Genomic DNA, 27,092 nt, shown 5'->3' with positions numbered 1-27,092 from the left:
CTCGTCCCTCTCCACCCACCTGCTGCCTGCTTGAGCCCCGCTCACCAGGTTCATGACTGCGTTGACCTCGTTGTAACTGTCCAGGACTTCCACCAGGAGCTTGCTCAGGGGAGCCACGTCAGTCACCGGCAGGTACTTGGGATCACCGATCCCGTGAGCAAAGTGGCAGTAGATATTGGGTTTGGCGAATAAGAGCTCGTCACCAAGATCCTAGACGTCAGAGACAAGATGCTCCTGTTGTCGCTGCCTCGGGCACACACATCACGAACAGCCCCCCGAGCACCTTGTCTGGCGGCCTCAGAATGTCAGGCCACGTCTGCAGGGGCCCACGCTGCTGCTACCAGGGGCCCTGCAAACCACTGGGCAAAATCCCCTGGTCCCTGCCACATCGGGAATAAATGGAGAGTCCAGAAAAATGATTCTACCACAAAAACCCAGGACACACCAGCGGAGCAGGTGGACCCCAGCAGAGCTGTTTGTGCCCAGTGGCTGGAGGGAGGTCTTCACATCCTAACCTGTTGAGGGCTCCACTTCTCCTCGCTCGGGCCACACCCACGTGGCAGAGTCATCTCGTGGGACCCAACGTGGTCCTTCCCATGCCCAGCCCAGGGCCCTCGCAGTGGGGTGGGGATTGCCACAGGGTCCCGACACTCTGCCCCTCGGAGCCTTCCTGGGCTTGGCAGGGGGACATGGCGGCCTGACGTACGTCGAAGAACTTCTTGGTGGAAGCGATGGCCACTCTGCACAGCATCTCCTGGTCCTTCTCATCTACCATCCTGTCGCCGTACACACGTTCGGCTTCGTGCAGCCAGAGGCGGACAAGGTCTAGTGGGATTTTCAGGATCTCTGTGGTGGAGAACAAGAGCCCCTGCCCCAGATGCGGGATGGTCGGCATCCTTAGCTGTGTCCGGGAGGCAAGCCAAGCACCACGTGTGGATTAAACGAGAAAGTGGCCGCTTCCCCAGGGGATGACCCTTTAGGCTGTGGTACAGTGTCCACTGGAGGTCCAGGAAGCCACAGACTGCCAAGGCCGCGCAAATCCTGGAGGCTGGAGGTTGTGTCTGTGGCCTGAGAGACGTGGGGGGATTCTCCTCACGAGACAGGGTTAAGGGCTGCCCCCTCTAAGGGGGTGGACGGTGGGGAAAGGGACAAGGGGGCTGATCAGGCAGAAGCACGACTTTGGGAGGCCATGGAGTGGCCGGCGAGCTTGGGCTGTGCGGCAAGCCTGCCCAGGCCCAGTCCTGGCTTGGCCGTTTACTAACCAAGTGACCTGGCAAGTTCAACAGGTGCTTTTTTTCCAGGCCCTTATTCTGGGCTCTGGGGACACAGTGATGATGGGACTGACCCTGCCTTCATGGAGTTTGCCTTCTAGTGGGGAGATGTAACCAGACAAAATCACAAGGTAATTACACATTGTGATGTGTGCTATGAGTGACATAAACAGGGACAGTGAGACAGAGTGTGGGGGGATGAGGAGGGGCCTCTTGAGGGCACGACATTTGAGCTGACGCTCGAAGTGGAGGGAGCCTTAGACTTCCCATCTGTAAAATGGGGATATACGAGCATTACATGTTGTTTAGAGGAGAAAATGGGGATGTAAGTGGCCAAACCCATCAGCTAGCTCAGTCAATACATAAGAGGAAACATCATCACCACCATCAGCACCATCAAGACTACAACCATCACCACCACCATCACCATCATCATCACCATCATTATCAATATCCCCACCATCATCACCATCACTACCATTATCATCATCACCATTATTATCGCCATCATCACTATCACCGTTATCACCACCATGGTCACCATCATCACCATCATTATCACTATCACCACAGTCCCCATCATCATCAACATCATCACTGTAATCAGTCCACAGATCACTTTGCTTTCTCTCCTGAGAGCAGCAGAGGAGGAGAGCATCTGTGGGTCAGGCCTTGGCCATAAGGTGACATGACATAGCGCTAAAAGCAGTACCTGGAAAATATTGGAGAGGTCCCTGAGGTTGAAGACATAATGAAACTTAATGGCTGTGGGCAGAAACGTTGATGTCACTTTCTGGTGCAGGGCTGTTCCAGGAAAAAGACACATCAATTCTGGCACACTCTTAATGGCCTCAGGAAGTGCAAAGCTTAAGCTATAGTTTCTAAAGCAAATGGACTGTGAGATGGTGACAATTTAAGTAAGAAATCTGCAGAGCTGAGGAAGGAGGAAGTTCGCTACTCCACTGATGTGTAAATTGTTTCTGTATACTGAATTTCCTATCCTCTGCCTCCCCCTCAAGCAACTGGATTTCACAATACCTCAACAGCATCGTTAAAAAAAAAAATTGACTTGGAAGTATAAACAAAACATTCACCAGGGGAAAATATGAAGCCTCCGTCAGCCCCAAAAAGCAGCGGGCCTCACTGACAGGAGAGGGGGCAAGGCAGGTCAGCTTACCCAGGGCGGACGCCACCAGATGGCTGCTCATCTTCTGGACTACCATGGGGACCGAGCGATAGGCCAGGTGCTGGGCCAGGATGGTGCTGTAGATGCTCATGAGAGCCTCCTGGCCCGGGAAGCTCACGGCAAACACACAGAAGTGGCGCTGCCCGGAACAACCAGGGACCCTCGTCAGGCTGCTCGTAGGGACCAGCTTGGGGCAGGGCCACCTTCCTGGTGGCCTAATGTCTCATGGGCATGGTCAGAATGGACAGGTTCCCTCCTCATGCCATGTGTGAGGTAAAGCCCCCTTAGATATTGATTACACCTCAAACAGCCAAAGTCGTGTAATGCTCTCCAGAAAAAACTTGGAGGAGGCCAAAGAGTGCCTCATAGCGCAACCTGGATTTAAATTCCAGGTCTCCATCTGCTTAGGGAATTCAGAGGTGAGGTCCTGCCTGGGTGGCGTTGCAGATAGAGTATAGGATTTCCTGTTAACTCTGAATTTCACATAGGAAATTTTTTTTTTTTAGTACAGATATGTCTCAAACATCGTATGGGGCATGATTTTCTGTTTATCTGAAATTCAGATTTGAGCAGGCATCTGTATTTTTATTTGCTAAGTCTGGCAGCCCTATGGGCTCACAGGGAGAGCTGACTAGCCTCTCAACACCCCCCCCTACCCACTGGGAATGTCCTGACATCTTCTGAAAGGCTGGGGCGTCCTCCAGGGAATGCCAGCCCGCAGCCCCACAATCCCAAATCAATGCTTTCCTTCTCATTTGCCAAAGTGAGCCTTGGGCTCCTGCAGCTGACCGAGATGAGTCTGGGTCCTGCCTACCTGAAGCCTGGGGTCGATGGTGAAGGATCCAGCAGTGGGGTTCATGCACGCTACGTACTGACAGTTATGGATTTCCTTCAGTGTCAGCTTCTGTCGGTCATACCTGTGCGGGCAAGGCCAGCGTAAAGTCCTGCTGCCCGCCCCCAGGAGCCACCCCCGGCTCCCCACCCACCCCAGTACTGCCCTGCATATGGTTTAAAAAAAAAAACAAAGCCTCAAAATAACAATGACATGTGAAATGGCCAGTTGTACTTCATGCTCTTAAGAAAAATTTTGAAACAGGAGGCAACAGAGTGGCTCAGTGTTCAGGTCTGGGTTTATGTTCCAGCTCCTGCATTCAGTAGCATCGTGACTCTGGGGAGGCTGGCTAACCCCTCCGTGCCTCAGTGTTCTTATCTGTGCAATGGGTCATTATGAGGATGAATGGAGCTAATGCATGAAAATGAACTTAGAAGGGCACCTGAAATAGAGCAAGGGTTCCATAAACGTTTACCACCGCCCCCATCATCACTCTAATTATCGAGGATGGTGATGGTGACGGTGATCAAATAAGTTGAAGAGTTTCCTCGGTGCCAGGGCGCTGCTGACATTTCCAGGGGCTCAGATGAGGTCCAAGGCTCTAAAGAGCTTGTGCATCTTCCATGTGCCTTTTACCTTTTGGCTTTTCCCCCCATTGTTTTGTTTTCTGTTAGGAGCTGGTGCTGACCCTTGTTGATTTGTGGGGGTTCCTTGTATGCCCCACATAGCAATCCACGGCCAGTGTCAGGCATTGCAAGTAATTTCTCCCGTTCATTCCACACCGTGCTTGTCCATGGTGTCTCTTGGTGAACAGTGTTCCTCAGTTTTCAGGTAAGTCAAAGTAACCATTCTTCGGCCTTCTGGTCTGTGCTTTTGAAACCTAGGTTTGAGAAGTCCTTCCCACTCCCCACCTTTCCCCGGGTCACACTTTCTTCCACCAACGTGGTAGTTTCTCCTTTGGCTTGTGGGTCTGTCCTCCACGTGGGGCCCGCCTGATCTATGTGGTAGGGGGTGGTCCGTGTTGCTGTTTTTCTGCCCTTGCTGACAGAGCCTCTGAACAGTCCAGCCTTCCCTGTTGCTTGTGGGGCCCCTTCATCTGAAATTCTAGAGGGATCTTCCAAATCTGACTATGCCTCCCCCTCCTAGAGAGATTCTTCAGGACAAACTCAAGGGCAGGTGAGGACCCAGGGCTGAAGCTTCACAGTTCTTAGGGCCCTCTTAAACAAGAGTACAATGCATCTTAGTTTTGTAAATTTTGCACGGATGCACGACCTGGTGAGCCATTTCAAGAGCATGCAACCAGGGCCCGGGAGAGTGAGGGGCCACCCCTGGGCCCTCCTGGGCCTCCCAGCAGATCCTCCCGTGGGGGCGCGGGCAGTCCTCACGCATCCCTCCTGCTTTGCCCTCGGCCTCCTGCCCTGTCCCTCCCCAGACCTGTCCTGGGCCCTGGCCATCCCACACCACTTCCATGTCCTCACAGAACTCTCGCAGGGCTGCACTTCAAGTGTGCCCCGCCCTGGCCCAGCTCTGTCACCTCCCCAGGGAGCCATCCCTAACACCCTGTTTCCACGTCACAGCCCACAGCCCCCATGGCTTCACTGCTGTCCTTGCTGGGTTCCTACAGCCCGTGAGCCCTGGAGTCGGTGTCATGTCATGGGGAAAGGCCAGCCATGGAGTCAGACATGTGGGCTTGACCTCCAGCTGGGCCTTTCATCAGGGCTGTGACCGCCAGCAGGCCACTTATCCCCTCTGTGCCCTATTTCTCGGCAGTAAGAGGCAGGCTCCACGCATCCCCTCACTGAGCCCTGATGAGATTTCTCGGGTTCCTTTGGTCTCAAAACCCCCAGGTTTGGCCTGGGCCACTTGCCAGGTCATCATGGCACACTTCTTTCAAGTGATACTTGTTTTAACCACACTGAATGTTCTGACCTTTCCAGACTGCAAATGTAAACAGGCCACCCTCGGTTTTCCGTTGCCCTTGGGAGAAAAGTGTTCTCTGTCCAGTGGTCCATGAGTCCTGGGGTCTGGCCGCCCCTGCCCTGGGCACCCTCTCCCTCTGGCTCTCATGCTCCAGCCACGCTGGGCTCCTATGGCCCCCTCCAGGGGCCACGCTCCCTCTGCCCATGGCATCTGCTGTGCCCGAGATGATCTCCCGCCAAAGTATTGACACTAAGGCCAGTAATGGAGCTCCCAGCTGCCTCCTCCCATTCCGGGTCTCTGACCCAGCCGCTGGGGTCCTCTGTGACTGCTCCCTTCACCCTGGAACTGCACCCCTCTGTCTTCTCTGCCATATGGACACTTCAATCGGAGGGGTACCTGTCTGTCCCTGCTCCATGGAACTGCAGGCCACAGCCGCTAGCCCGGGGCCTGGCAGATGCCCAGGGCGTATTTGCGGAATGTATGAGAGGAGGAGACCTTGACCCCCCCACCGCTCCCCAGACCTGTGACCCCATCAGCGTGGTCCTGTGTCCCAGCCCTGCATCCTCCCTGTGGCAACCCCCCCAACACACACACACTCACCAGTGCCTGTGGTCCATGTGCTGCCGGAGGAGGGTGTGCGGGGCCACTGTCCCGTACTTGTCCACCTCAGGCATGTTCATGTCGTCGATGAAGTAGACCAGCTTCTTGGTGCCTGGTGGCCCGTAATTCCGCCCTGATTTCTTCTCCAGCGGCTTTTCGAGAACACCTAGAGAAGGGAATGGGGTGACTACCACGGTGCCTGGTAGATCTCAGAGGCGGTGGCCCAAAGGGTAGCCCTGGGGCACCAAAGACAGGTGGGTTGGACTCCAGCCACCTCAGGAGTAAAGGAGAGGGTGGTGGGCACCGCTGGCTCCAGGCACGGAGACAGGAACCGTGTGCTCATCGACCTCGGGGCCACCTGAGACTGGTTATGAGGGGAGCGTCCTGTGGGATCTGCCACCCTCGTCCCCCTGCTCTGGGCATAGGGAGCAGTGGGTGGGGGCGTGGGAAGTGGAGAGGCAGCTGGCAAGCTCCCGAGTCTGCAGTAAGGAGGCGCGGTGAGGAACGTCAGGGTGGGACTGGGGGGCAGTCGCGTCGGATGAGTGATGGGGTATGTCGAGGCCGGGCTGTGAGGACCCACGCTTGTTCTCAGCCTCACCCTGCAGCGTAGCCGAGGTCGTGTAGAAGTTGAAGGGCACGGCCTGCACTGAGTAGTCGTCTGTGCTCAGGCTGTCCAGCTTGTCCCCCATCAGCACCGACTTGCCCGTCCCTGCATTCCCCACCAGCATCACTGGCCATGACTTCTCCATGAGCAGGTCCAAGAAGTAGCGGATGCGGATGGTTTCTGTGGTGTGTACCAGTGAGGCCTGGGGGAGGGGGCGGGAGGATGGGGGGAGAGAGGGAGGAGCTGTAACCCCAGACACACCTGAGCCTCTAATTCCCACCTTCCGAACAAACTTGCAGACCTGGACAGTTTGTCAAATCCCCAGTCTTACTTGAAAGGTCCTACTGTTGAAAACCGTTTGCGACTGGACATCCCATTGAGAAGCGAGTGGGATGGGGCTCTGAGTCCTGCTCCTAAATCGTCACCGCTCTGGGCAGTTACCTGCAGCGGGACATCAGGGTCCAGCTCGAAGCGGGGCACCTTGTCCGTCCACGGCAGGAACTTTTTGGTGTCGGGATCTATGTAGTAGTCAAAGATCGTTCCCTGCGAGGGGAACTTGATTGTCTTAAATTCGTTGATCCACCATCGGCTGAACTCCACCCGATAATCTACAAGCTGTTGGGAAACAAAATAAAGCACAGAAACGGCCCAGCTGAGAGCGATGCCAGGAGACCGGGTCTGGGTGGCCAGGCACCCGTCGCGGCCGGCTGCTCACCTGGTCCTGGAACATGGCCCCTCCGAAGGCCCAGAAGCAGGCGAACACGAAGTAGAGCTCATACAGCTCCTTGGCAGAGTCGGGTGGTGCGTTCTTCTCGGTAAGGAGGCACTCGAGCAGGTGCAGGATCATCTGGATGACCGTGATCTCGGGCACCGGAGTGATCGTCTTAAACCCGACGCGAAGCTTGTCCAGGCAGGTGGGCAGGTACTTGTCAAAGAGGATCATCAGGTTGGCCTTTTCCGACTGCACCGTGCGCCTCTCGATCCAGCTGCTCACCACCCTGGGGAAGACGGGAGGTGCTGGAGGACTGGGCCACCAAGTTGGGTGCCCCCTGGCGACCCTCCGCTTGGTGAACGCTTCCACGTGATTCTGGTACTCCTGCCTGGTGATGCGGCCAGTCCCAGACCTTAAGAGGATCTGACGAGGGTGTGCTCTTTCCCTGGGATTCTAGCGGTGGGGTGCTGACCTCCTAGAACAAGCGGGAGCCATCCTTCCTGCCCCCAAATGCAGATAATACTGAGGACAGTAGAGCTGGATATAGGAGAAGAGGAGAGGAGAGGGAAGTTTCATAACATCGTCTGGGGGAGAGAGAGGGAGGGGATGGGAAGGGAAGAAAAGGGAAAGGAAAGGAGAGGAGCAGGGACACATCATTGCATTAGCTGGACTCCTGGATCCAGCCATGCCTGAAGCATACATGGTGAATTGAGCCAACTGACACATTCAAAGGAAGAGTCCAAACCAATACAACAGGCATTCCTGAGGAGCCACGTTGGGTTGTCTGGCACACATACATCTCTGGAGTGGGTTGTATAGAGGTGGCCCACCACGGCTGTGAGGGGTGTGGATTCTAGAGCCCGACTGCCTGGCTTGAATGGGCTCTAGTGTGGCCAGCCATGGCCTCGGGCAAGTTACTCAACACGTCTGGGTCTCAGGTTTCTCATCCGTAAATGGGAGTGATGATAATCACTCCCATATTTGAAGGACTACCCAGGCTGATATTTTTAAAGCTCATAGAGGGGAGCCTGGTCCACGGTCAGTGCTAAACAAGTGCCTGCTAAAAGCAGAAAGAGCGTCCGGCTCCCTTGCGGGCTGATGAGCTCAGTGAGCTGTCCTTTCTAGGATGCCCAAAACGTAAGCAGGAAGCTCGCGTTACCCGACGCAGCTTGCCTGCCCTCCGCAGCCCCAGCAGACATGCCTTTCTGCAAGTGAGCGCACGTTCTGGAAGCTCTGCCTATTACTGCACCCCTAGCAGAACAGAGAACCAAGGGCTCAAAAATTCTGCCCCGTTGCCCCTGGGCTCACTAGGTAACAGAGGAAACCTTTAAACACTCTACGTCCACAAGCAAACACAGTGCAGCTGAGAACTGGATTCCAAATACAGTTGGTCTTCAGAATGGAGACCAATTTGCAAATCTATAAATAGACTGCTGCATTTGCCTTCTATCTTGAAGGCGGATATATCAAATTTTAAATTTTGCCTTGCTAGAGACATTTAGTGCATGCAAATGTGCGTGCTGGCTTTGATCTGAAAAGCCGACCCAGACCCAGACCCAGACCCCGGGAGGACGAGTGGCTTCCCTGCAGGCTCCTGCCCTGTCCCCAGAGGCCACGGGGCCCCTCTGGCCCCGGAGCTTTGCTTCACCTCCCCCTCCTGGATATGCTCAGCCACCCCTGCCTTGAGTCATGGCTGCCCCTGCTGGAGGGCTGCTCTTTCTCTGGGGTGGGGGGGCCTGAGCAGGCTCTCAGCCTCTCCACTTCTCTCCAGCAAAACCCGGGTCCCCTCCTGGTCCCCAGGATGCCACCCACTCTCTTGGTTATCCCTCTGGAGCCCCAAGACCACTCCTGGCTGAAGGGGCATGTGCAGGGGGAGACCATGTGAGACTCAGAAATGTGGCTGTGTGACGGGTGACGTGTCTACAAGCCAAGGACTGCCAGCAACACCAGGAGCTGGGGGAGAAGCCCTAGAAGAGATTCCCCCTCAGAGCTTCCAGAAGGAACCAGCCCTTCCAACACCTGATTTCAGACTTCTGGCCTCCAGAACCAGAAGAGAAAAAACTTCCATTGTTTGAAGCTGCCCGGTTTGTGGTCCTTTGTCATGGCGGCCACAGGACCCTAACAAAGCAGGATGACAGGTGTTGCTGGACAAGGCGGCATAGTGGTGCTGGGTCTCAGCGGCCCCCAGGCCCCTGTGGGTCGGGCCAGTTCTGGTTCTGTCCCTGCAGGGTCACTGCGCTCGTGTACCCGCCTAGCCCCGGCCTCGCTGCATCGGGAGATGGTGGTCTCACTTCCCACTCGATGCACAGACGCACCGAGCGTGAACTCTCCACCTCCCCCCTCTCCCCACAGGCACACTTCCCTGTGCCTGGAAACACCCATGCCTGCTCATCTCGCCCCCGCTGCTATGAGACATTTCCAGAAAGACCCTCATCACCAGGGCCTCCTCTCAATTCCTCCTCCGTGAATTGCCATCTGGCTTCTGCCCCTGTGGCGCCAGGAAGCTGTTCTTCCTGAGTTAATGGTGAGCTCCCAGCTGCCAAATCCAGTGGCAACTTTCTGCGCTCGGCTCCTTGACCGTCGGACGCGACCCTCTCGACGCTGCTTCCCTCCTGAAGCTTTTTTCCTCCCTGGCTATGTGGGGTGTCACCTCCCTGGTTTCCCTTCTACCTGTTCCTTCTCGAATCCTTCAAGGATTCTTCTTCCTCCCAACATCTCTTACCACTCTCCACATCTCTCCGGGAGACCCAGTTTCCCCAGCACGGAGCATCCGAGGGTCAGACACACAGCAGGTGGCAGAAAGCACTGGTTGAGTGAATGAATGAATGAAGTGGACAACTGAATGAATGCAGCCAAGGTGTTTCTCCTGAGCCTGTCAGTCCCAGAATGTTGCACTGGGGTTTCTACTCAAGACCATGCAGGATGTCCTGGCGTATAAATTACCAGCCATGTGTCCAAGTACAAAAACATGCCTCCAGGATCAATGGCAAGCCTTCAAACATTTCTCACATCCATCGCTCCGCCCCTGTCCCCAGTGGCCACCCGTCATCTGCTGCCATGAGCTCTCCTCGTCACGTCAGAAAGGGCCCCTGTGCCGGCCCTGGAGGCTGGTCCAGGGTCAGTCCCTTCCTGCCAAGAGCATCCTCGCGCTTCACGCTCCATCCACGAACACCTGACCACCGTCAGTTCCTGGGAAGCTCACACTTGCGCCCTGATGCCCCTTACATGTTGGTTCTTACTTGGAATGCTTTCCCCTATCTGTCCACCCAGAAAGCTCCTTCTGCTGTCAGGCGTCAGCCCAAACTTCCACCTCCTCCAGGAAGACTTCCTGTCTCCACAACAGGCCCAGACCCTCCCTCCCTCCCTCCTCCTCAGAGTTCCCTGCATGTGGTACAAAGTTCTGTTTCGTTAGCTGCCGTGATGCAGAGTCTCCACGCATTACATCACTTATTCACACATCTGTCCCACCTCCTTTCATTGCCCCCACGCTGCTGCCTGGGGAGGGCCCAGCACAAGGTACTTATCGTATGAATGAACGAGTGAGTGAGTGAATGAATGAATGCATACACAGGAAGTTCTGAAATGCCAACGCCCTCCTTTTTCTCTGCATAGTTTGGAGCAGGAGAACAAAAGCCCAACTCACGGGGTCCACCCTAGATCCGCCGGGTTGATGTACAGAATGCCGGCTCTGGAGACGGTGGCCGGTGTGGCCGTCCTCAGGTGGCTGATCTCGAACACCAGCCGCATGGTGTGGTTCAGGGGGATCCGCTCGTTGCTGGCCAGGGTGAGGACCTAGTGAGGGGCACAGGCCTGTGGGTTTCAGCCCCAAAGCACCCTCGTCCTGAGGGTTTCACAGGTCATATCTCAGAAGAGGAGGAGGTCGGGGACACTCCCCGTATCCCCGCCAGCCACCAACCAGCTTCCCTAATCCAGCGTCTCCCTGCCGTACTCGATGCCAGCCCCCCGGGCCCTTCCCACCCCAGGGCCATGGAGAGCGTCCACACGTGCGTGGATGACGTAGGACTTCACTCTGAGGCTAAATTTGCCTTTCAAACCATGACCCTGACCCCTCCCCAGGAATTCTGGGGTTCCTTCCTCCACCCAATTGAGAATCACTTTCTTAAGCTGCTTCTAGATAATTCTCAACGCTGTCCGCGCCTTCCAAGATATTAGCTACCCCTCCGACATCGTGCCACGCGTCAGTCAGACAGGAACACTACGTCTGCATCCTTTGCCCACTCTGTGGCCAAAAAGCAGGTGAGCCGGGTGCACGCGGGCCTGCATCCTGTGAGGAACGCGTCTTGTGATGGGGGAGGGGGGCTTTCCCTCGTCCATAACGCTTTGTGTAGAACTCCAGGCAGGCCCCCTCCTGAGTCCCCACGCACAGCGGGTCCTGTCTGCTGAGTGCGGCAGGCGAGACATGTGGCATGTCCCATATGCTCCCCTCCCCCACGTTACTGCCTTTCTTGGGGGGTCAGCTCTGGGATCCAGGGGTCCCTTGTACCTTGTTGTCATCCATGACAGTGTTGAGGGACTCGATCCACATGGGGTCTATGTCCCCATCCAAGACGATCCACTTGGGGCCGTCGTGAGGAATGTTGGCCAGGTCCCGCATGATGGTGGAGAAGAGGCCTGTGGGTGGTGGGGCTCTGTCAGGTCCAGCTCTGGGCGGCTCTCGCTGGGGCCACAGGGGCTGAGACCAAGCTCGCCCCCTCTTGTCCCCTCTGGGCCAACACTGGCCTCTCTCTCAGAGGTGGCCAGTGCCCTACTTCAGAGGGACAGCGGAGGCCCTCAGACTGGAGGGGACCTGGCTCATTTCCTGCCCTTCTCCTGACCCCGAGGACCCACCTTTGTGACTCCACCCCTGCCTCTGCCCCCCGACATCCCCCTCAAGTCTGGTCCAGTTCTCAGATTCAACAGCCCTACGTGGAAGGCCACTGCCCCGCCCTGTACCCCTTCACTCACCCCTTCCCTCTTTCATTCATTCACTCAATAAAGGTTTGCTGAGTGGTCTTAAAGAGTCAGGCTCAGGGACTTCCCTGGTGGCGCAGTGGATAAGAATCCGCCTGCCAATTCAGGGGACAGGGGTTCGATCCTTGGCCCGAGAGGATCCCACATGCCGCGGAGCAACTAAGCCCGTGCACCACAACTACTGAGCCTACGCTCTAGAGCCCATGCTCCACAACAGAAGCCACCGCAACGAGAAGCCCGCGCACCACAACGGAGAGTAGCCCCCACCCGCCGCAACTAGAGAAAGCCCGTGCGCAGCAATGAAGACTCAACGCCACCAAAAATAAAATAAATAAAATTAATTAATTAAAAAAAAAACAGGGAAAAAAAAGAGTCAGGCTCAGAGCAGGGGGCGTGGGGACAACGGAAGCCCCTGCCCACCCCACAGAGCTAGCATCCCAGTGGAGGGGGTGATGACGCAAGATACACGTGTGGAAATAGATGCCAAGTCACAAAACAAAAGCAGGGAGAGGGGCAGAGGGGGATGTGGCGGGCAGGGTCCTCTCACAGAGAGGAGACTGGAGCAGAACCTCCCCGGCTTCCTGTCCCAGGAGGGGGATGCATGGAAGCTTGGGTGGGGCGGGGGTGGGGATGGCCCCTGGCAAGCAGTACACACCCGCCTCTTCCAACCCCTCCAGTGCCCCTTCCTCCGCCTGGACCACCCTTGGGGCCCCCCATCTCCCCTAGCCCCTCACCTGTCCTTTCTCCAATGTCCCGAGTTGTTGTTGTTTTTTTTTATATAAAGCACAGATCTCATCAAGGCCCTTCCCCAGAGAAACACCATTCCCAGCACCCGAGGCTCCAGCCTGCACTTCAGGACTCTCCTCCTGTGGACCATGGGGTGAGGGCCCGTCTCCCCTCAGCCCTGCTTGAGGCAGGTGTGCTGATGCCCCGGTGTCCATGGCTCCCCCGGTTCCTCCCGCCCAGGAGAGTGAAGCAGCCCCCCTCTGTGGTCTTCCTGCTCTCCGCAAGCACCATCATTGTGCACCACGCATACGTGTGGGCCCCCTCACCACAGCTGGACCTGCTGAGGGCCACCCTCGGGGGCTCAGCCACGTGCTCACTGCACAGAGGCCGGCCGAGCGGCCATGGCAAAGCAGGCCCGCCGTGGACCCAGGCCTGGGACGCCTGCTCCGAGCCCTCGCCCTCTCGGCCCTGCCGGGGATGCCGCCTGCATTACCATCTTTCCACTCCCTGGTCACCGGGTTGATGATGCCGAAGAGCTCGTCACAGGTGACGGCCTTGGGGTCCAGGTCCACAGAGACCGGCTTCCTCTGCAGGTTCTGATAGGTCTTGTTCAGAGACTTGAGGACCTGCACCGAGGCGGGGGCTGCTCATTCAGGGCCACATCCCGCACCCAGACCCTGAGCTAGGGCCCTTGTGTGAGCTCCAAGGGCCCTTGAAGACCCACAGGCAGAATCCCTGCTCTGGGCCTGCTTTGCTTTGGCGACACGCGGGTGACTTTGCGACCCCCAAACAACGTCCAGGAAGACGCCCTGCGATTGTTCCCGTCTGTGCACAGAGGAGGGCTGCTTGTGCCCAGACCGGGTAAAGTTCATGCTAGTTCCCTGATGATAAAAGTAACGCGCTCGCTGAAAGAAAAATTAAAGGAAGGAAACTACCTGTAATTCCTCCCCCTGCAGAGAAAAGGGTTTCTGAGGACATCTGAGGATGTTTCCCATGGGTATGTGTGTAGACAGATATACACACATTCCTTTTTAGAAAACTGGTTCCTACAGTTTCTGCCTTCTAAAAATAACTTGCAGTGAGCGCCCCTCATGTTACATAGTCTTTGGAAATGATCTTTAATAATAGCGTAATAGTCCATCCTGTGGGTGGCTAGCTGAATACTCGGCTGGTTTAGAATTTTCCGATGTTATGGGTATCAGTCATATTGGCCGCCGCCCTCTGCTTTCCACTGTGCCCAGGCAGTGGTAGGGGGCGGGGGACAGGAGGGCAGCGGGTTGGCTGCAGAGAGGCGGGGTGACTGATTTCAAGGGGGAAGGAGGAGGAAGAGAGGGGGACCTGGGAGAAGGGCCTCATCGGTGGGACCAGGGTCCGCTGGCCACTCCGCACCTCCTCCGCCGTCCCCGGTCCCCCGTCACAGCTTCCTTCCCGGTCCGTGACACACTTCCTACCGGGACGCACTGGGCTGGGTCCCCGGCTGGGCATGTACCTGGGACTTGCCACTGCCCGCGTTCCCGATGACGAACACCGAGTGCCTGACTTGTAGCAGTTCCTCCAGCTGCACCACCTTCAGCACGAAGCTCTCCTCCGCCTGCAGTTTGAGCTCCATGATGCTCTGCTTGATGACCTGGGGAAGGCGTGCGGGAACGGGGCGCTGGGCCCACCGTGCAGGGCGAGGGAACCCCCTGCCCAGCGGAGAGATCAGCAGGGAATAGCGGCTCTGCCCATGGGGATGTTTACGTGCTCTGCCGTGGGTGCTGCTGAGAACCCCGGGCGGGGAATGGGTTTGCCCAAAGCAACCTCCCCTTCCTCTCCCGACCCCCCAGCATGGCAAGAGGGGCTGGAGAGGCAACCTGTGGCCTCAGGACGTTCCTCGGGGCAGAGGGACGCGTGCATGTGTGGCCATTACCCGCTGGCAGACGTGACCACCACCCCAGTGTGGTACCTGCCACTTAGGCAGATACCCATCCGGCGTGTGGTGGAAATAGGCATCCTCGGCAGGAAGGAGGCCGGGGTGTGGCTTCCCGGACCGGTGTGACCCTGGCTGTACCCACCTTCTCAAAATTCAGGTCCCGTTTCCGAGGCACGTCCAGTGTGGGGAAGAGGTCCCCGATGAGCCCCATGAACACGGGCAGGTCGTCGGCGACAATCTTGGGGATGTTGAAGTCCCTGAGTGCCCTCATCAGCACCTGGTCCTCTGCTCGGCTGGGGTCGCCCCTCTTCAGGGAGCCGGCCACCACCAGCACAGACTTGATGGCTCGCAGGCCCCAGTCATAATGATCCTGCGAGTGGAGGGCAGGGGTGGGCGGGCGTGAGCGCCCCGGTGGTGGGGGTGCTGGGACCGAGGCCAGCCTGCCGCTAGGACGTGTGGAGGCTCCACCAGGCTGCCTGGGAGGCATGCGGGCCACCTGCGTTTGTAACCCCTCCCGACCCCAGCTCTGCGGGCCCAGGACGCTGTCACACACCTGCTTTGACAGCAGCTCTTTACACAAGGTGTAGAGCGTGATGAACTTCCTGGCCAGAAGGCGGGCCTCCAGAAAGCCCTCAGACACCAGCATGATCTCGCATATCAGTTCAAAGTCGGGGACCACCATGGCGCAGGGCCTGAGGGGGTCAGAGGGGTCTGCCTTGGCTTCTCCCCCTCTTCCAACCATGCCCCCACCTGCCCCTGGTCACCTCGGGGCACACCTCACCTGCCAGGAGGAGCACAGTGTCACTGGCTGAGAGTCTAGGCGCGGAGCCGGGTTCCCAGGCCCCCTCCCGCCGCCTGGCTCTGCTTCCCGCCTCACTTGTTCCTCCTACACCCCGCACAGGGGCGTCTCCAGGCCCTGCATCCCTTTAACTCAACTCCTCTGAGACTCACCTGAGCCCTGTGCTCCCTCACTGGCCGGTTGTGCCTGAAACGGGACCTCCACCTCAGGTGTTAGAGGCCCTGGCCGGCTGGTCCCTCTCACTCGAGCCTTGTCTCCAGACTCCTCCTCTCCCACAGCCCACTCTGGTCGGCCTCGCCCTCTGCCCTCCGCAGCCCCCTCCTGGGCACTTCCTCATGCCATCCCCCCCACCACACACCTGAACAAGGCCTTTAAGTTCTCGGGCAGCTCCGCACGTCCGGCGTACCCGGGGTTCATGGTGATGAAGAGGCCAACAGTGGGGATGAGGCTTATCATCTCTCCCAGGAAATTAAACGTTTCTTTCTTGGCCCGAATTGCATCTTGGATACATTTTACCTAAACAGTGGGTACACAGACGCATTCACGTGGGAATGACCACCTTCGACAGGCTGGACAGAACTTCGTTTGTGCTAAAGCGTGTGGCTGTGAATTTGCAGAGGACCTTCCTGATTTTTCTTTTTTAAAATTAAACCTTAAACTTTGATACAACTGTAGATTCACATGCAGTTGTAAGAACGAAGGTGGAGGGGATCCCATGGGCCCCTCCCCGGCACCCCCCAAGGGTGACCGTAGTACAGCATCACCACCAGGACAGCAACGTGGAGATGATGGGACATCTCTGTGACCTCAGGTGTTGTCACCCTCTATAGCCACCCCCACCGTTCTCCCAGCCTGCCCTCCCCTGACCCCCTGCAGCCACTCATCCGCTCCCGTTTCTGTGATTCTGTCTTTCATAAACGTTAGTAAGCGGGATGGTACAGTGTGTCATCTGAGACGGGCTTTGGTCACTCAGCGAGATGCCCTGGGGATTCCTCCAGGTTGTGGCTGTTCCTTGATATTACTGAGTGGCGTTCCACCCCCTAGCTGTTCTGTGTGTCCCGTTCCTGCTCAGGCAGTGTGACCCGTGGGAGGGCTGATTGGTAGCCATCCCCACATCAGAAAGTCAGCCCCAGGTGAAATCTGAATTCAGGGACCATATGCTGCCTTTGACCCTCGGTGGTGCTGAGCAGCTGCAAACCTCCATGTCACCACTGGAGGGCGCCCTGCAGCCACAGTTTAAGCCCTGACCTAGGAGCCTGGGGCTTTGGAGCAAAGCGCACGCCTAGTTGTCCAGGACTTTCCTCCCAGACTGGTCTGCAGCCTGCGGCTCACAACCCAGCAGGGCAGGGGCTGGCGGTGGGACCCCTCCCCTCCACATGGAGCCTCTCCTAATGTTCCGTTCCAGTTCCTGCTCCTCCATCTGAGTCAACAGAGCTCTACGTAATTATCCTGGGGTCTGTGCACTAACTTTGGGGGCAGGGGTCCCCAAGGCAGCCGTCAGCATTGCCCATGGGTCCAGGGGGCGCTGGTTGCCCTCGTCCTCTCTTTGCCGTACTGGCCTCCAGCCCCAGGGCTTGGGGATAGTTCCATGTCTATGCTGAGGTGGGGAAACAACAGTGGAGGAGGCCAGCTACCTGAACTCACCCCTAATCCTGCCAGCAAACCCATTCTACAGATTAGAAGATGAAGGCACAGAGAGTTCAAATAAAGCCCAGAACTAGGCAGTCCTGCACTCTGTCATGGGTGTTCCCAAACTACTCAGGCTCATTTCCTCCTTCTCTCCCTCCCAGCGCCCTTGTCTAACTGATAAACTCCTAGACATCCTCCAATGCCCAGCTCCATTGGTAATTGAGACAAAGCCCTCTGTCCTGGTCCCCTAGGCAAAACTGATTATCTCCTCGTCTGTATTCAGTTACATATGTGACACTGGGCCTGATCCTTACTGTTTCCCTTCTGTGGGCCCCACCAGACTGTGGGCCCCTGAAGGACAGGGCTGGGGTCCCGCTCACCTTTGTGCCACATCCCCAACTCAGTGAGGCTGACCTGAGCCTACAGGAAAGCTGACGAGCCCCAAGCCGTCAGGGCAGTGAGTTCCCGTACGTGACCCAGAGACCACGCGGGCCCTACCTGTACGGCGATCACAGACAAGACCTCCACGGAGATTCGATTAAACTCATCGAAGCAGCCCCAGGCTCCAGTCTGGGCCAGGCCCTTGTAGATATTGCCACAGGACTAGAAAGGGTGAGATGGGAGAAGCACATGTGGAGAGCCCTGCCGGGAGCCCCTACCTGCCCTATCAGCCCCCTGGCTGAGGGTCCGGCTTGGGAACTTTGGGGCCCTCAGAAGGCGAGAGGCAGGACGTTCTCTCCCTGGGAGGGTTAATCCTGCCCGGGGCTGGGTGCCAGGAAGAGCCCAGACCCTCCTTGGCATGGGGGCTTTGCCTGGGCTCAGATAAGTGAGTTTGTGTAAAGTTCAGCCCTTGCATTTTGCACCAGCACACAAGAGAGGGGGCTTCCCTCTAAGGTAGGGGGATGGACGGCAGGCCCCAGCTGGATAATCAGGATGATTCTTCAACGTTTATATACAGGATTCCTTCTGGGAGGAACCAGCTTCAGATTTCACTTTACTAAAACCCAGAAGGCCAGTGTGGGCTGTGGCCTTGAGTCAGAAGGGGCAGCTGTCCCCACCCTCAGCCTCAAGATGGGGTCCCCTGGACTGTGGGGCTCCGATGGGGGTGGGGCAGGGAGGCTCCCTGCAGGCCTGAGCTCCTGATCTCAGTGTCCCCCCGACCCCCAGGGGCTGCTTTGACCTGACTTCCACGGTCACCTCTCTTCCAGGCCCTTTGAGAGCTGTGGCTGTACTGCAAAGTGTCCAGTGACCGCTAGGATGCGGCCCCTACCCTATACCCGCCCCTCATGCTACCCCGCCCCCCAAGCTCTCAAAGGTGCTCACTCTGTCTGGTGCCCCCAATTGCCGGGGACAAGCTTGGAATGTAGGTTGGGAGGGGTTACCTCCCCGGGGGAAGCATGACGTTTGGGGATGCTTGTGCCCACCCTGAGAGCCTCTACCAGACACGCTGGTCATGCTGCAGAGGCCCAGCCTCCCAGGAGGGCCAAGGCCGCCAGTGGGGGCACCACTACTCAGTCTGTCCGTCTGGTGGACGCCGTCAGCAAACTGGGGAGCTGGTGCCTCCTGCCTGGGTCCGGCCTGCAGTGTCCACACATCTAGAGCTCACTTGGGGCGAGGAGGCTGTGCCTTCTGAGGGAGGGGCCGTGGGTGGTCCTCCCTGGGGACTTCAGGCCCCCCTGGGCCTGGGATGCGTACCTTGTAGTCCATCTGCTTGGAGCAGTTGAAGACGTAGACCATGGTGCCCAGGGCTCTGCCCAGGTCCTTGGTTGTCTCTGTCTTGCCAGTTCCGGCGGGGCCAGAGGGGGCTCCGCCCATGATCAGGTGGAGGGACTGGGTCAAGGTTATATAGCACCTGCAAAGGACCTCCGATCACCTCGCGGGCGGCAACCCCACAGCCGCCCGCTTTCTTTCACTGTGGTTCAGTGACACCCCCCAAGCCCCAAGGAGGCACCAAAGGGAGCCGGTGGGAAGCACTTGTGATGTCACCAAAGAGCAGACACCGTCTTGCCGGGCCGGATGCCACGTGGGGGCTGTACCCACCAGGGCGTTAGAGGAGGGCTCCCTGCCTAACCTAACAGTCACTTCACAGGCACTGACGGTTCGCTCTGAGCAGCTGCTGGTCTGAGTGCTTTTTGCTGTTAAATGACTCGCTTGACCCTCAACGAGCTGCTGAGGATTTATAAAGTAATGTCCCCACTGCGCAGGTCCTCAGACAGGCTGAGCAACACCCCCAAGGCCATACAGCCAGTGTCGGAGGGAGGGAATAAGATCATGGCCCCCGAGTCTGGGTGCCTGGCCGGTAGCAGGACTGAATCTGACCCAAATGCCCGGACCCGTCAGCCTAGGCAGGGCACGTTCGGGTCTGACAGCGCGAGGACTCACGGGGAAGGGCCCAGAGAACAGTGTGAGACCCCCGCTGCACTGCTCAGGGCCAGGAAGGAAGGTGGCCGGTGCGTCCTCACCTGTCGGTGAGCGGGGTGATGACCAGCCGTGGAGTGTTGCCCAGGTACTCGTACGAGTACTGGATCTGGGCATCGCAGATGTTGGCAAAGCAGTGCTTCTTCTCCTCATCCCAGCGGTGCCGCAGCTGGGACTGCCAGGTGAAGGCCTGGGCGCTCTCCACCTGCGGGAGGGGCAGGCCGGTGTGCCTCCTGCTGGCCCCTGCCCTGGGGGTACTCCCCGGCTTCCAGCCCCTCCCGTGGTGCCCACGTCAAGCCTAACTCCGTGCGCCACTGAGTCTCACTGAACCGTGGGCACCCCTGATTGGGCTACTTGGCCAGTTGCTTACCAGGGCTGAGAGAAGGGATGCAGGAGGCGGTAGCCGCTACCTGGAGTCATGTCGCCCGCCTCCCTCAACCCAGGAGGAAGCAGCGATAACTGGGATGGGGACGTGCGCTGGGGTCCCAGGCACCAGCCCCCCGCGGGGTTCCCGGCCCTTCCCGGCGCCCGTGCCTTGGCAGTGATCATCTTGGCGACCACGTCCCGGGCGTGGACGTCGATGGTACAGATGGTCGTGACCTTCACCCTGTCCCCGGCGCTGAGGTTTCCGATGAGCAGGGTAATGAGTGCATTCAGCTGACTGATCTGCGGGAGAGAAGGCGCCTCGGCTGGGACACCGATTGCGGGGCGCACTCCGGGCTGGGGGGTCCCCCACGGTTGGGTAGGGAAGACCCCCGTGCTCTTGTTCACAACAACGAGACACAGAAAGAAGCTCTCACTGTCCCCCAACTGGGGGTGGGGAACGCTGGGGAACAGGTCCCCACACGGAATATCAAGGAGCCACTACAAATGGTGTAGAAGAAGATCGGATGCCGTGAAAGATGGTGGAAGTTATGTAAAACCAGGATTTTAAAGCTGTGTGGACAGTTTATGTATCTTTGCCTAGGAATCGATTATATGCACACGAAAAGATTAGAATGTTAGATAAGAATTTGTTGACGGGGTTATATATGGGTGGTGGGGTTTTTGGTTGCTTTTGCTTTTATTTTAAAAGTTACCTTTAGTTTCTAAATTTCTAACTAAGAATCTTTTAAAAAGTTGAATCAAAAGTGGCCCCCACTTGCTGCAACTAGAGAAAGCCCTCGCACAGAAACGAAGACCCAACACAGCCAAAAATAAATAAATTAATTAATTTAAAAATGAGAGAATTAAAGTCATGTACGTCTAAAGCAGTTACTCTCAGGCAGAAGGATGTTGGGGGGTGCCAGTACTTGGTTGCTTTTGACCCACAGAAATGGCAGTGGCACAAGGGGGCACCTCAGAGCAAGAAGCTTTGGATGGACATGGGATGGGGGCACACACCTGTTTCTTGTTGTAATCTTTGATGGCGTTTTCGTAGCCTTCCTCCAGCCTGGCAAACGCCAGGCCCACCTCGGTTGTCCACCAGATCTGGGTGCATGAGAGCGCAACCTGAAAACAGAGCGGCCCCCGGCCCCCCGCCAACGTGAGCATCGTTCAGTGTGACAGAAGAGTTCACATCAGTAAGGTGGCTATTCTCTACCCACTGTGGCTAACCCAGGACAGGTGAGCTCCGTTCACCCAGCCTCAGACCTGGGCAGGGTAGTCAAAGATCCACTGCTCCCTTGGCTTCTCCTCGTAGGTCACCACGGCTTCCGGGATCTTGTGGCGGAGTGTGGCGCACATCCTGTCCAACACCCGGTTCAGCCAGACCTCCACCTGGGGACGGAGCCACAGGGACCAGAGAGGGGTGAGCACAGCTCATTCTGATGGCTTGCTTTGTCATTTAAAAATTAAATGACCATTTGTCATCATCCTCCTCATCATCCCAGGGGTAGAAATAGCCAGGTTTTCAGAGCAGTAAGAATGACCAGCTTGAAAAATGTGGTCAGCAAGCCCAGCTGTACCCGCAAAACTAGTTGCATTGGGCATTCGTGTACATTAACTGTTTCTACACAGAGAAGGGAGGGGAAACCAGAGAAAAATCAAGAGGAGAAGATAGTCTATGTCTGACCCTATGAAGTGGTGCTGATGTGCAGAGACGCGGGGCCTGTCTCCCAGCCCCGCTGCCCCGTGTCCCTTACTAGGGGAGCCCCCACTAGCTCCCCAGGTGCATCATCTCAGGGTCTTAGATTGTCATGTGGACAAACCTGCTGACGAGCCTTGTGTGTTATCTTAAAATACAAAACTTCAGCTAACTGCAACTGGGGGGAAAATACCCAAATGAGATAATTGGGTTGATTTTTCTTTTAAACTACAAAGACAGTGCAGGCAGAGCTCGCTGTAGTACGTGCTTATGTCTGTAAGCAGTTACGTGTGGGAAGCATCTGAACAAACTGAGGACTGGATCCTGCCACCGGCCCGCCAACCCCATCTGGCCAGGTTCTCCGAATTCACGTTGTGGGAGCTCGGGTTTTCTTGCGTGAGATTTTTACCCCCCAAGCTGACTTACCTCTGAATTACATTTTGCTTAGTCTAATGTCAAGATTGATTGGGAGGCTTGATCAATACTTGGGCAAAGAGATTGGGGGACGGGGGGTGTGGAAGGCAGCCAGGAAGCTTGCTGTCAGCAGAAGGGAGCAGCCACCTGCGGTGGGGGAAAGCTGGAAAGGGGGCCGGGCTGCCCAAGGTAAAGGGACCCCTCTGCTAAATCAAAGCAGTAAAGCCCCTTATGCTGAGCAGGGATGAGAACTGGTTGGTTCAGGTGTGTGTGGCCCCCTTCAAAGCGGGGGGCGGGTGCCGCTAACACTAACCCCTTGGCATTAATAATAATAAATAAAATAATAAAGACTCAATGGCATTAATACACCTTTTCTCCCCCTCCCTCCCCTCCTTTCTCTTCTTTTTTTTTCCTCACAATGCACCTCATACTGTGTGGGTAAGGCTGTGCTGGAAATTCTATAGAGAAGCCGCTTAAGCATTTGTTCTGAGAGGCAGAGGGAAGAGGAGAGAGGGGTGGTCCCAGGCTGGGGGTGACAGCCTGTCTGAGGCCGTGTAGCCCTATACACGCTGCACTGTTGTCCTGGGCTGGGGCGGGGGTGTCCATCCGCACACGCACGCACCTGCCCCAAGAGGTCACATTCCCGGTCAAAGTCCACGTACTCGTCCTCTTTGCTGTACATGCCCAGGCCAAACCTGAGCGGCTTCCCGTCGGCGTCGAGGCGGAACTTCAGTTTACACAGGCTGTCAAAGAGCTTGGACAGGTGGCGGCTCACCTGGATTGGGCGGGGGGGATCACCAGATTTTGCAGCCAAGGGGTGCAAAGGTGGGAGACACGAAGCCTGGGTCTTCCTCGGGTGGTTTTAAGCATCTTTTTTTTTTTGGCTTATACTCCCCCCAACCCCCCCACCCCCGCCTCTGGGATGTTGACTGAACGCACTTAGCCAACAAATGGCAAAAACTGCTCTCAGGCGGACCCTTCCGAATGTCTGTTCCTGAAGATTTCTTTTCCTTGAGAAGGTTCTGTCCCGGGCATGGGACCTGCGTCCCTAGGTCAGACGCTCAGAACCTAAATTGTGGGCCACCCTGTGGCTACCTTCTCGTGCGTCTGGAACTTCATGATTTAAAATAAGATACAGTCACTTCCCTTCGCCGGGGTAGCTAACCCTCCTTTCTTTTAGAAGAGGAACCTCAAGGGACCTTTTCTTCCTGGCGCCTGGGATGTATTAGGATGAGCGGGCGTGTCTCTAAGAAACGGGCATCTCACCCATTTTCCAGAGGATGCTGATGAGGCTCGGGGAGGGAAGCGCAGGGTCTGAGACCAGTCCCGGGTCTTTCTATCATGGCCCAGCCCCTGGGTGGTTTCAGGTGTGGATGACCTCGTGGAGGTGCCACGGGGACACCTGTGGACACTCCTCCAACATCCCAGGGCCACCTGGACATGGAGCCAAGCAGGGACCTGCCTGGAGCCTGGAGGCCGCACCTGAGGTCGGCCTCTCTTCACAATGCCAGGGGCCCACCTACCTCCACGGGGTCATTTCCATTGGAGAGAATGTCCAGGAGGTCGGCTGAGGAGACAAAGTAGAACCTTGGGAAAGCCAGTCTTTTTGTCTCTAAATAGTCGGCCAAGGCCTTTTCACACACGGCCAACCTTGGGGGAGGAAACAAGGCTGCTGAGTCCTGCTCGGTAGAGGGTATTTTCCAGCCCACCCTTCCACGCGCTAGACGGACAGCCCCGGAGACGCCCAGGCTGTTCACAGCTCCAGTTTGATTCAAATCTTCCACACCTGTTCTCTGCTAGCCCCTGACCTGGTGGGTGTCCCCAGGTATGATGGGGTATAGTTTAATCTCTGCAGTCAATGCTTCTCCTGAGGCTGAAGGCCTGCTCTGTGGCCGGCGTGGCAGGATGTGGCCTGAGAGCTTGCACTCTGAAGAAGGGGATGTGTTAACCCACAACCTGGGGCTTTCCCCGTCCTGGCCAACAAGGGGCGCATGACTCGGGTTTCTGCCACAGTGAAGCCCCTCCCCTGGACAGTGTGGGACCCACCTCTTCTTCAGGTTCTCAAGTTTGTTATAGAGACCAGGTTTGTTGGTGGCTTCAACCACGTTGGGTGTTTTCACTGCCTCCTCCATCAAGGCCTGGGAAGAGAAAGGGACCGCCATGGCATCAGGAGCCCGTTTTCTCCAACGGAGCCATTTTTGAAACTGCCCAGGCAGAAGCGAGAGAGCTGTGCTCACCTTGAACTCCTGGTCGATGTCATCAAAGTGTTTGGAGTCCTCCGGCAGCTGGGCGCGGATGTCTTCGGAACCAATGAAGATGCTCTCCAGGTGGCTCCAGGTTCTCTGGACCTCGAACCAGATGGAGATGACCGAGTCCGCTGTGGACAGCTTCTGCTGCCAGCTCGTCACCTCCTTCAGGAAGTGGGACAGGTACTTGGACATCATCAGGTTCTGCAGCTGCACCTGGCTGTCCTCCAGCGTCTCCACCAGCACCTCATCCGACTTGAGCATCATGGTGCCTGTCCGCGGGTGCTGCTCGTGCTCAAACTCCATGGTGGACCAGGTACTATCTAGGGCTTTCAGCACCTTTTGGGGGAACAGAAATCGGGTCAGCAAGTGTCTGGTATGAGGGGCTGAAAAGGACCCAGAATTTCCTAGAACATGGAAGGAAGCCCTTCAGAAAGGAGGGGCTTTTCAGAAAGCCAAAATGTTCATGCCAATGTTATTTACAATGGCCAACAGATGGAAACAACCCAAATGTCCCTCAATGGATGAACAGATCAACAAAATGTGGTGTATTCATATAATGAAATATTATTTGGCCATACAAAAGAATGAAGCACAGGCACACGCTACAACATTAAGGAAACTTGAAAACATGCTTAGTGAAAGAAGCCAGACACTGAAGCCCACATATTATATGTTTCCATTTATATGAAATGTCCAGAAAAGGCAAACCTACAGAAACAGAAAGTGGGTTAGTGGTTGCTTAGAGCTGGGGTGGGGGGTATGAGAAGATGGGGGGGTCATAGCTAAAGCATCTGGGTTTCATTGCTTTTTGAGGAGATGAAAATGTTCTAAAATTGACTAATCCTAATATGTGATGGTTGCACATATCTGTAAATATGCTAAAAGCCATTGAATTGTACACTTTAAATGGGTGAATGGTATGGTATGTGATTTAGAGCTCAATAAGTCTGTTTAAAAAAAGAAAGCCAAAATGTGACAATTCAAACTCAAAAAACAGGGGAGGAGAGAGGTCTGAATTGCAAAGGAGTCATCCAGAGTTTCCCTGTGTCCTGGAACTGCCCCAGGTACTGGCTGATCGCCAGCCCTCCTGCCCCCTCCCCCCCTTCAGCTTCTCAGAAGGCAGAGGCAGGATGGACCACAAATGAGGGGGCTTCGTAGGAGAGGAGAGTTCAGCAGGGTCAGGCAGGTGGATCGGGTTCAGAATCATCCCCTACAAAACGCACTCTGCTGTCAACAAAGGATACCTTTTCCATGCCGGACTCTTTCACAGCCTTGTCTACGATGTTTTGGACCTCGTCCTCGTATTTATGTAGGTTCAGCTGGAGTAAATCCGCCAGGGTGGTCTCATCTGACATTTCAAATTTCACCTACGGGAAAAAAAATAGGCACATTCCACGTAAGGTCACATGTTCTCCAGTTGAGGGACAGCTTTGTCCTTCATGGAGAGGCAGGGGAGGGAGGAACCCAGGCCATGGCGGGGGCATTGGAAGCTCCGTGACTTGGGCAGTCACTTCTCCAGGCCTCGCCTCTCCTCCCTGTAAAACTGGTAACAGCAGAGTCCACTGATAGGGGATTGAGTAGTGTCCCCCCCAAATTCATGTCCACCTGGACCTCACAATGTGACCTTATTTGGAAATAGAGTCTTTGCAGCTGTTAAGGATCTTGAGATGAAATCGTCCTGGATCAACTGCACGGAACCTAAATCTGATGACAGGTGTTTTCATCAGAGAAAGGGGAGGGAGATGTGAAATGCAGAAGAGCCCACGTGACCACTGAGTCAGGGATTGGAGGGATGCGGCCACAAGCCAAGGATCGCCTGGGGCCACCGGAAGCTAGAAGAGGCAGGGAAGGGCCCTCGCGTAGACTGCCAGAGGGATCACGGTCCTGCCGACACCTTGATTTCAGCGTTTTGGCCTCCAGAGCCAGGGAAGAGTACACTTCTGTGGTTTTAAGCCCCCCATGGTGTGGGGCTTTGTTACAGCAGTCGCAGGACCTGATCCACCAACCTCAGGAAGCTGCCGTGTTAGTGACAGTTGTGGCCAAGTCACGGGTACTATTACTCCAGTAACAATACCAGGTATTTTCATGGTGTCACCCAGTCCTCAAATCCTTCTCGCTGTCACATAGACAGACATTTCCAGGCCCCGATTCCAAGCCTGCCATGGAAACTGGTTTAATCAAGTGATGGAATCGAGCGTCTCTCAATCATGGCTGGAAAAATACCTGCCTGGGTCTCAACAGTCCTCGGTGATGCCCAGTTCCTGGGACGTTTTAGTTGCTTGTTGATCACTGCCCGGGGGTCTCTCCCAGGCCTTGGATGGGGTACACGAGCCTGCTGGCCAGTGGTCTCAGCACTCAGGATAACCCTTCTGCTCGTCTGTTTCTCCCCACCAAGGCCCAGGCCACATCCCGTGTGTCCCTGAAGCCGTTCCTGCCCTTCCCTCGCCATGGAGGTGACTGCCTACTCGATGCCCCTAGAACCACCCCTGAACATCCCACTCGGCATCCCAAACACCGTGGCCCACGCTGTTCTTTCTTCCTCTGCTTCCCTGAGAGCAGGGCCCGTGTTCCGTCTCTCTGCATCCTTGGCATCTACGTGGGGCCTCTGCAGAGCAGCCGTTCCACAGAGTTTTGTTCAATGTTTGCTGACAGTGGGGATGTTCCTATCTGCCTTCTGTGAGTGTCAAGGCCAGTGACCCCCCACTGGGGAATATCCCTGGGAAAATTTGGGCGCTAGGACTCTGTGCTCCTGTGGTGCATGGGGGACTTGGGGAGCTATTCCTC

The 27,092-nt window shown here is 56.3% G+C and overlaps 1 protein-coding gene across 1 annotated transcript in view; it reads right to left on the bottom strand.

The window, feature by feature from the left end:
* Positions 1-27,092, bottom strand: part of DNAH17 (dynein axonemal heavy chain 17) — a 109,466-nt gene that overhangs the window by 41,155 nt on the left and 41,219 nt on the right. The window contains exons 26-52 of the mRNA XM_060082475.1: positions 25,553-25,675; positions 24,297-24,644; positions 24,106-24,197; positions 23,583-23,709; positions 22,682-22,834; positions 21,213-21,338; positions 20,964-21,071; positions 20,115-20,246; positions 19,625-19,785; positions 18,858-19,014; positions 17,661-17,765; positions 15,892-16,049; positions 15,288-15,426; positions 14,877-15,104; positions 14,312-14,449; positions 13,316-13,448; positions 11,630-11,757; positions 10,769-10,917; positions 7,129-7,411; positions 6,855-7,028; positions 6,408-6,615; positions 5,810-5,975; positions 3,272-3,374; positions 2,449-2,596; positions 1,984-2,075; positions 707-868; positions 46-210 (exon numbers count right to left, since the gene is read on the bottom strand). Of these exons, the coding sequence (XP_059938458.1) occupies positions 46-210; positions 707-868; positions 1,984-2,075; positions 2,449-2,596; positions 3,272-3,374; positions 5,810-5,975; positions 6,408-6,615; positions 6,855-7,028; positions 7,129-7,411; positions 10,769-10,917; positions 11,630-11,757; positions 13,316-13,448; positions 14,312-14,449; positions 14,877-15,104; positions 15,288-15,426; positions 15,892-16,049; positions 17,661-17,765; positions 18,858-19,014; positions 19,625-19,785; positions 20,115-20,246; positions 20,964-21,071; positions 21,213-21,338; positions 22,682-22,834; positions 23,583-23,709; positions 24,106-24,197; positions 24,297-24,644; positions 25,553-25,675 (4,206 nt within the window). The remainder of the gene's footprint in view (positions 1-45; positions 211-706; positions 869-1,983; positions 2,076-2,448; positions 2,597-3,271; positions 3,375-5,809; positions 5,976-6,407; positions 6,616-6,854; positions 7,029-7,128; positions 7,412-10,768; positions 10,918-11,629; positions 11,758-13,315; positions 13,449-14,311; positions 14,450-14,876; positions 15,105-15,287; positions 15,427-15,891; positions 16,050-17,660; positions 17,766-18,857; positions 19,015-19,624; positions 19,786-20,114; positions 20,247-20,963; positions 21,072-21,212; positions 21,339-22,681; positions 22,835-23,582; positions 23,710-24,105; positions 24,198-24,296; positions 24,645-25,552; positions 25,676-27,092) is intronic.

This window comes from Mesoplodon densirostris, chromosome 18, assembly GCF_025265405.1.
Source record: "Mesoplodon densirostris isolate mMesDen1 chromosome 18, mMesDen1 primary haplotype, whole genome shotgun sequence".
NCBI lineage: Eukaryota > Metazoa > Chordata > Mammalia > Artiodactyla > Ziphiidae > Mesoplodon > Mesoplodon densirostris.
The sequence above is the reverse complement of the archived record's forward strand: the minus strand, read 5'-3'. Positions and strand labels throughout refer to the sequence as shown.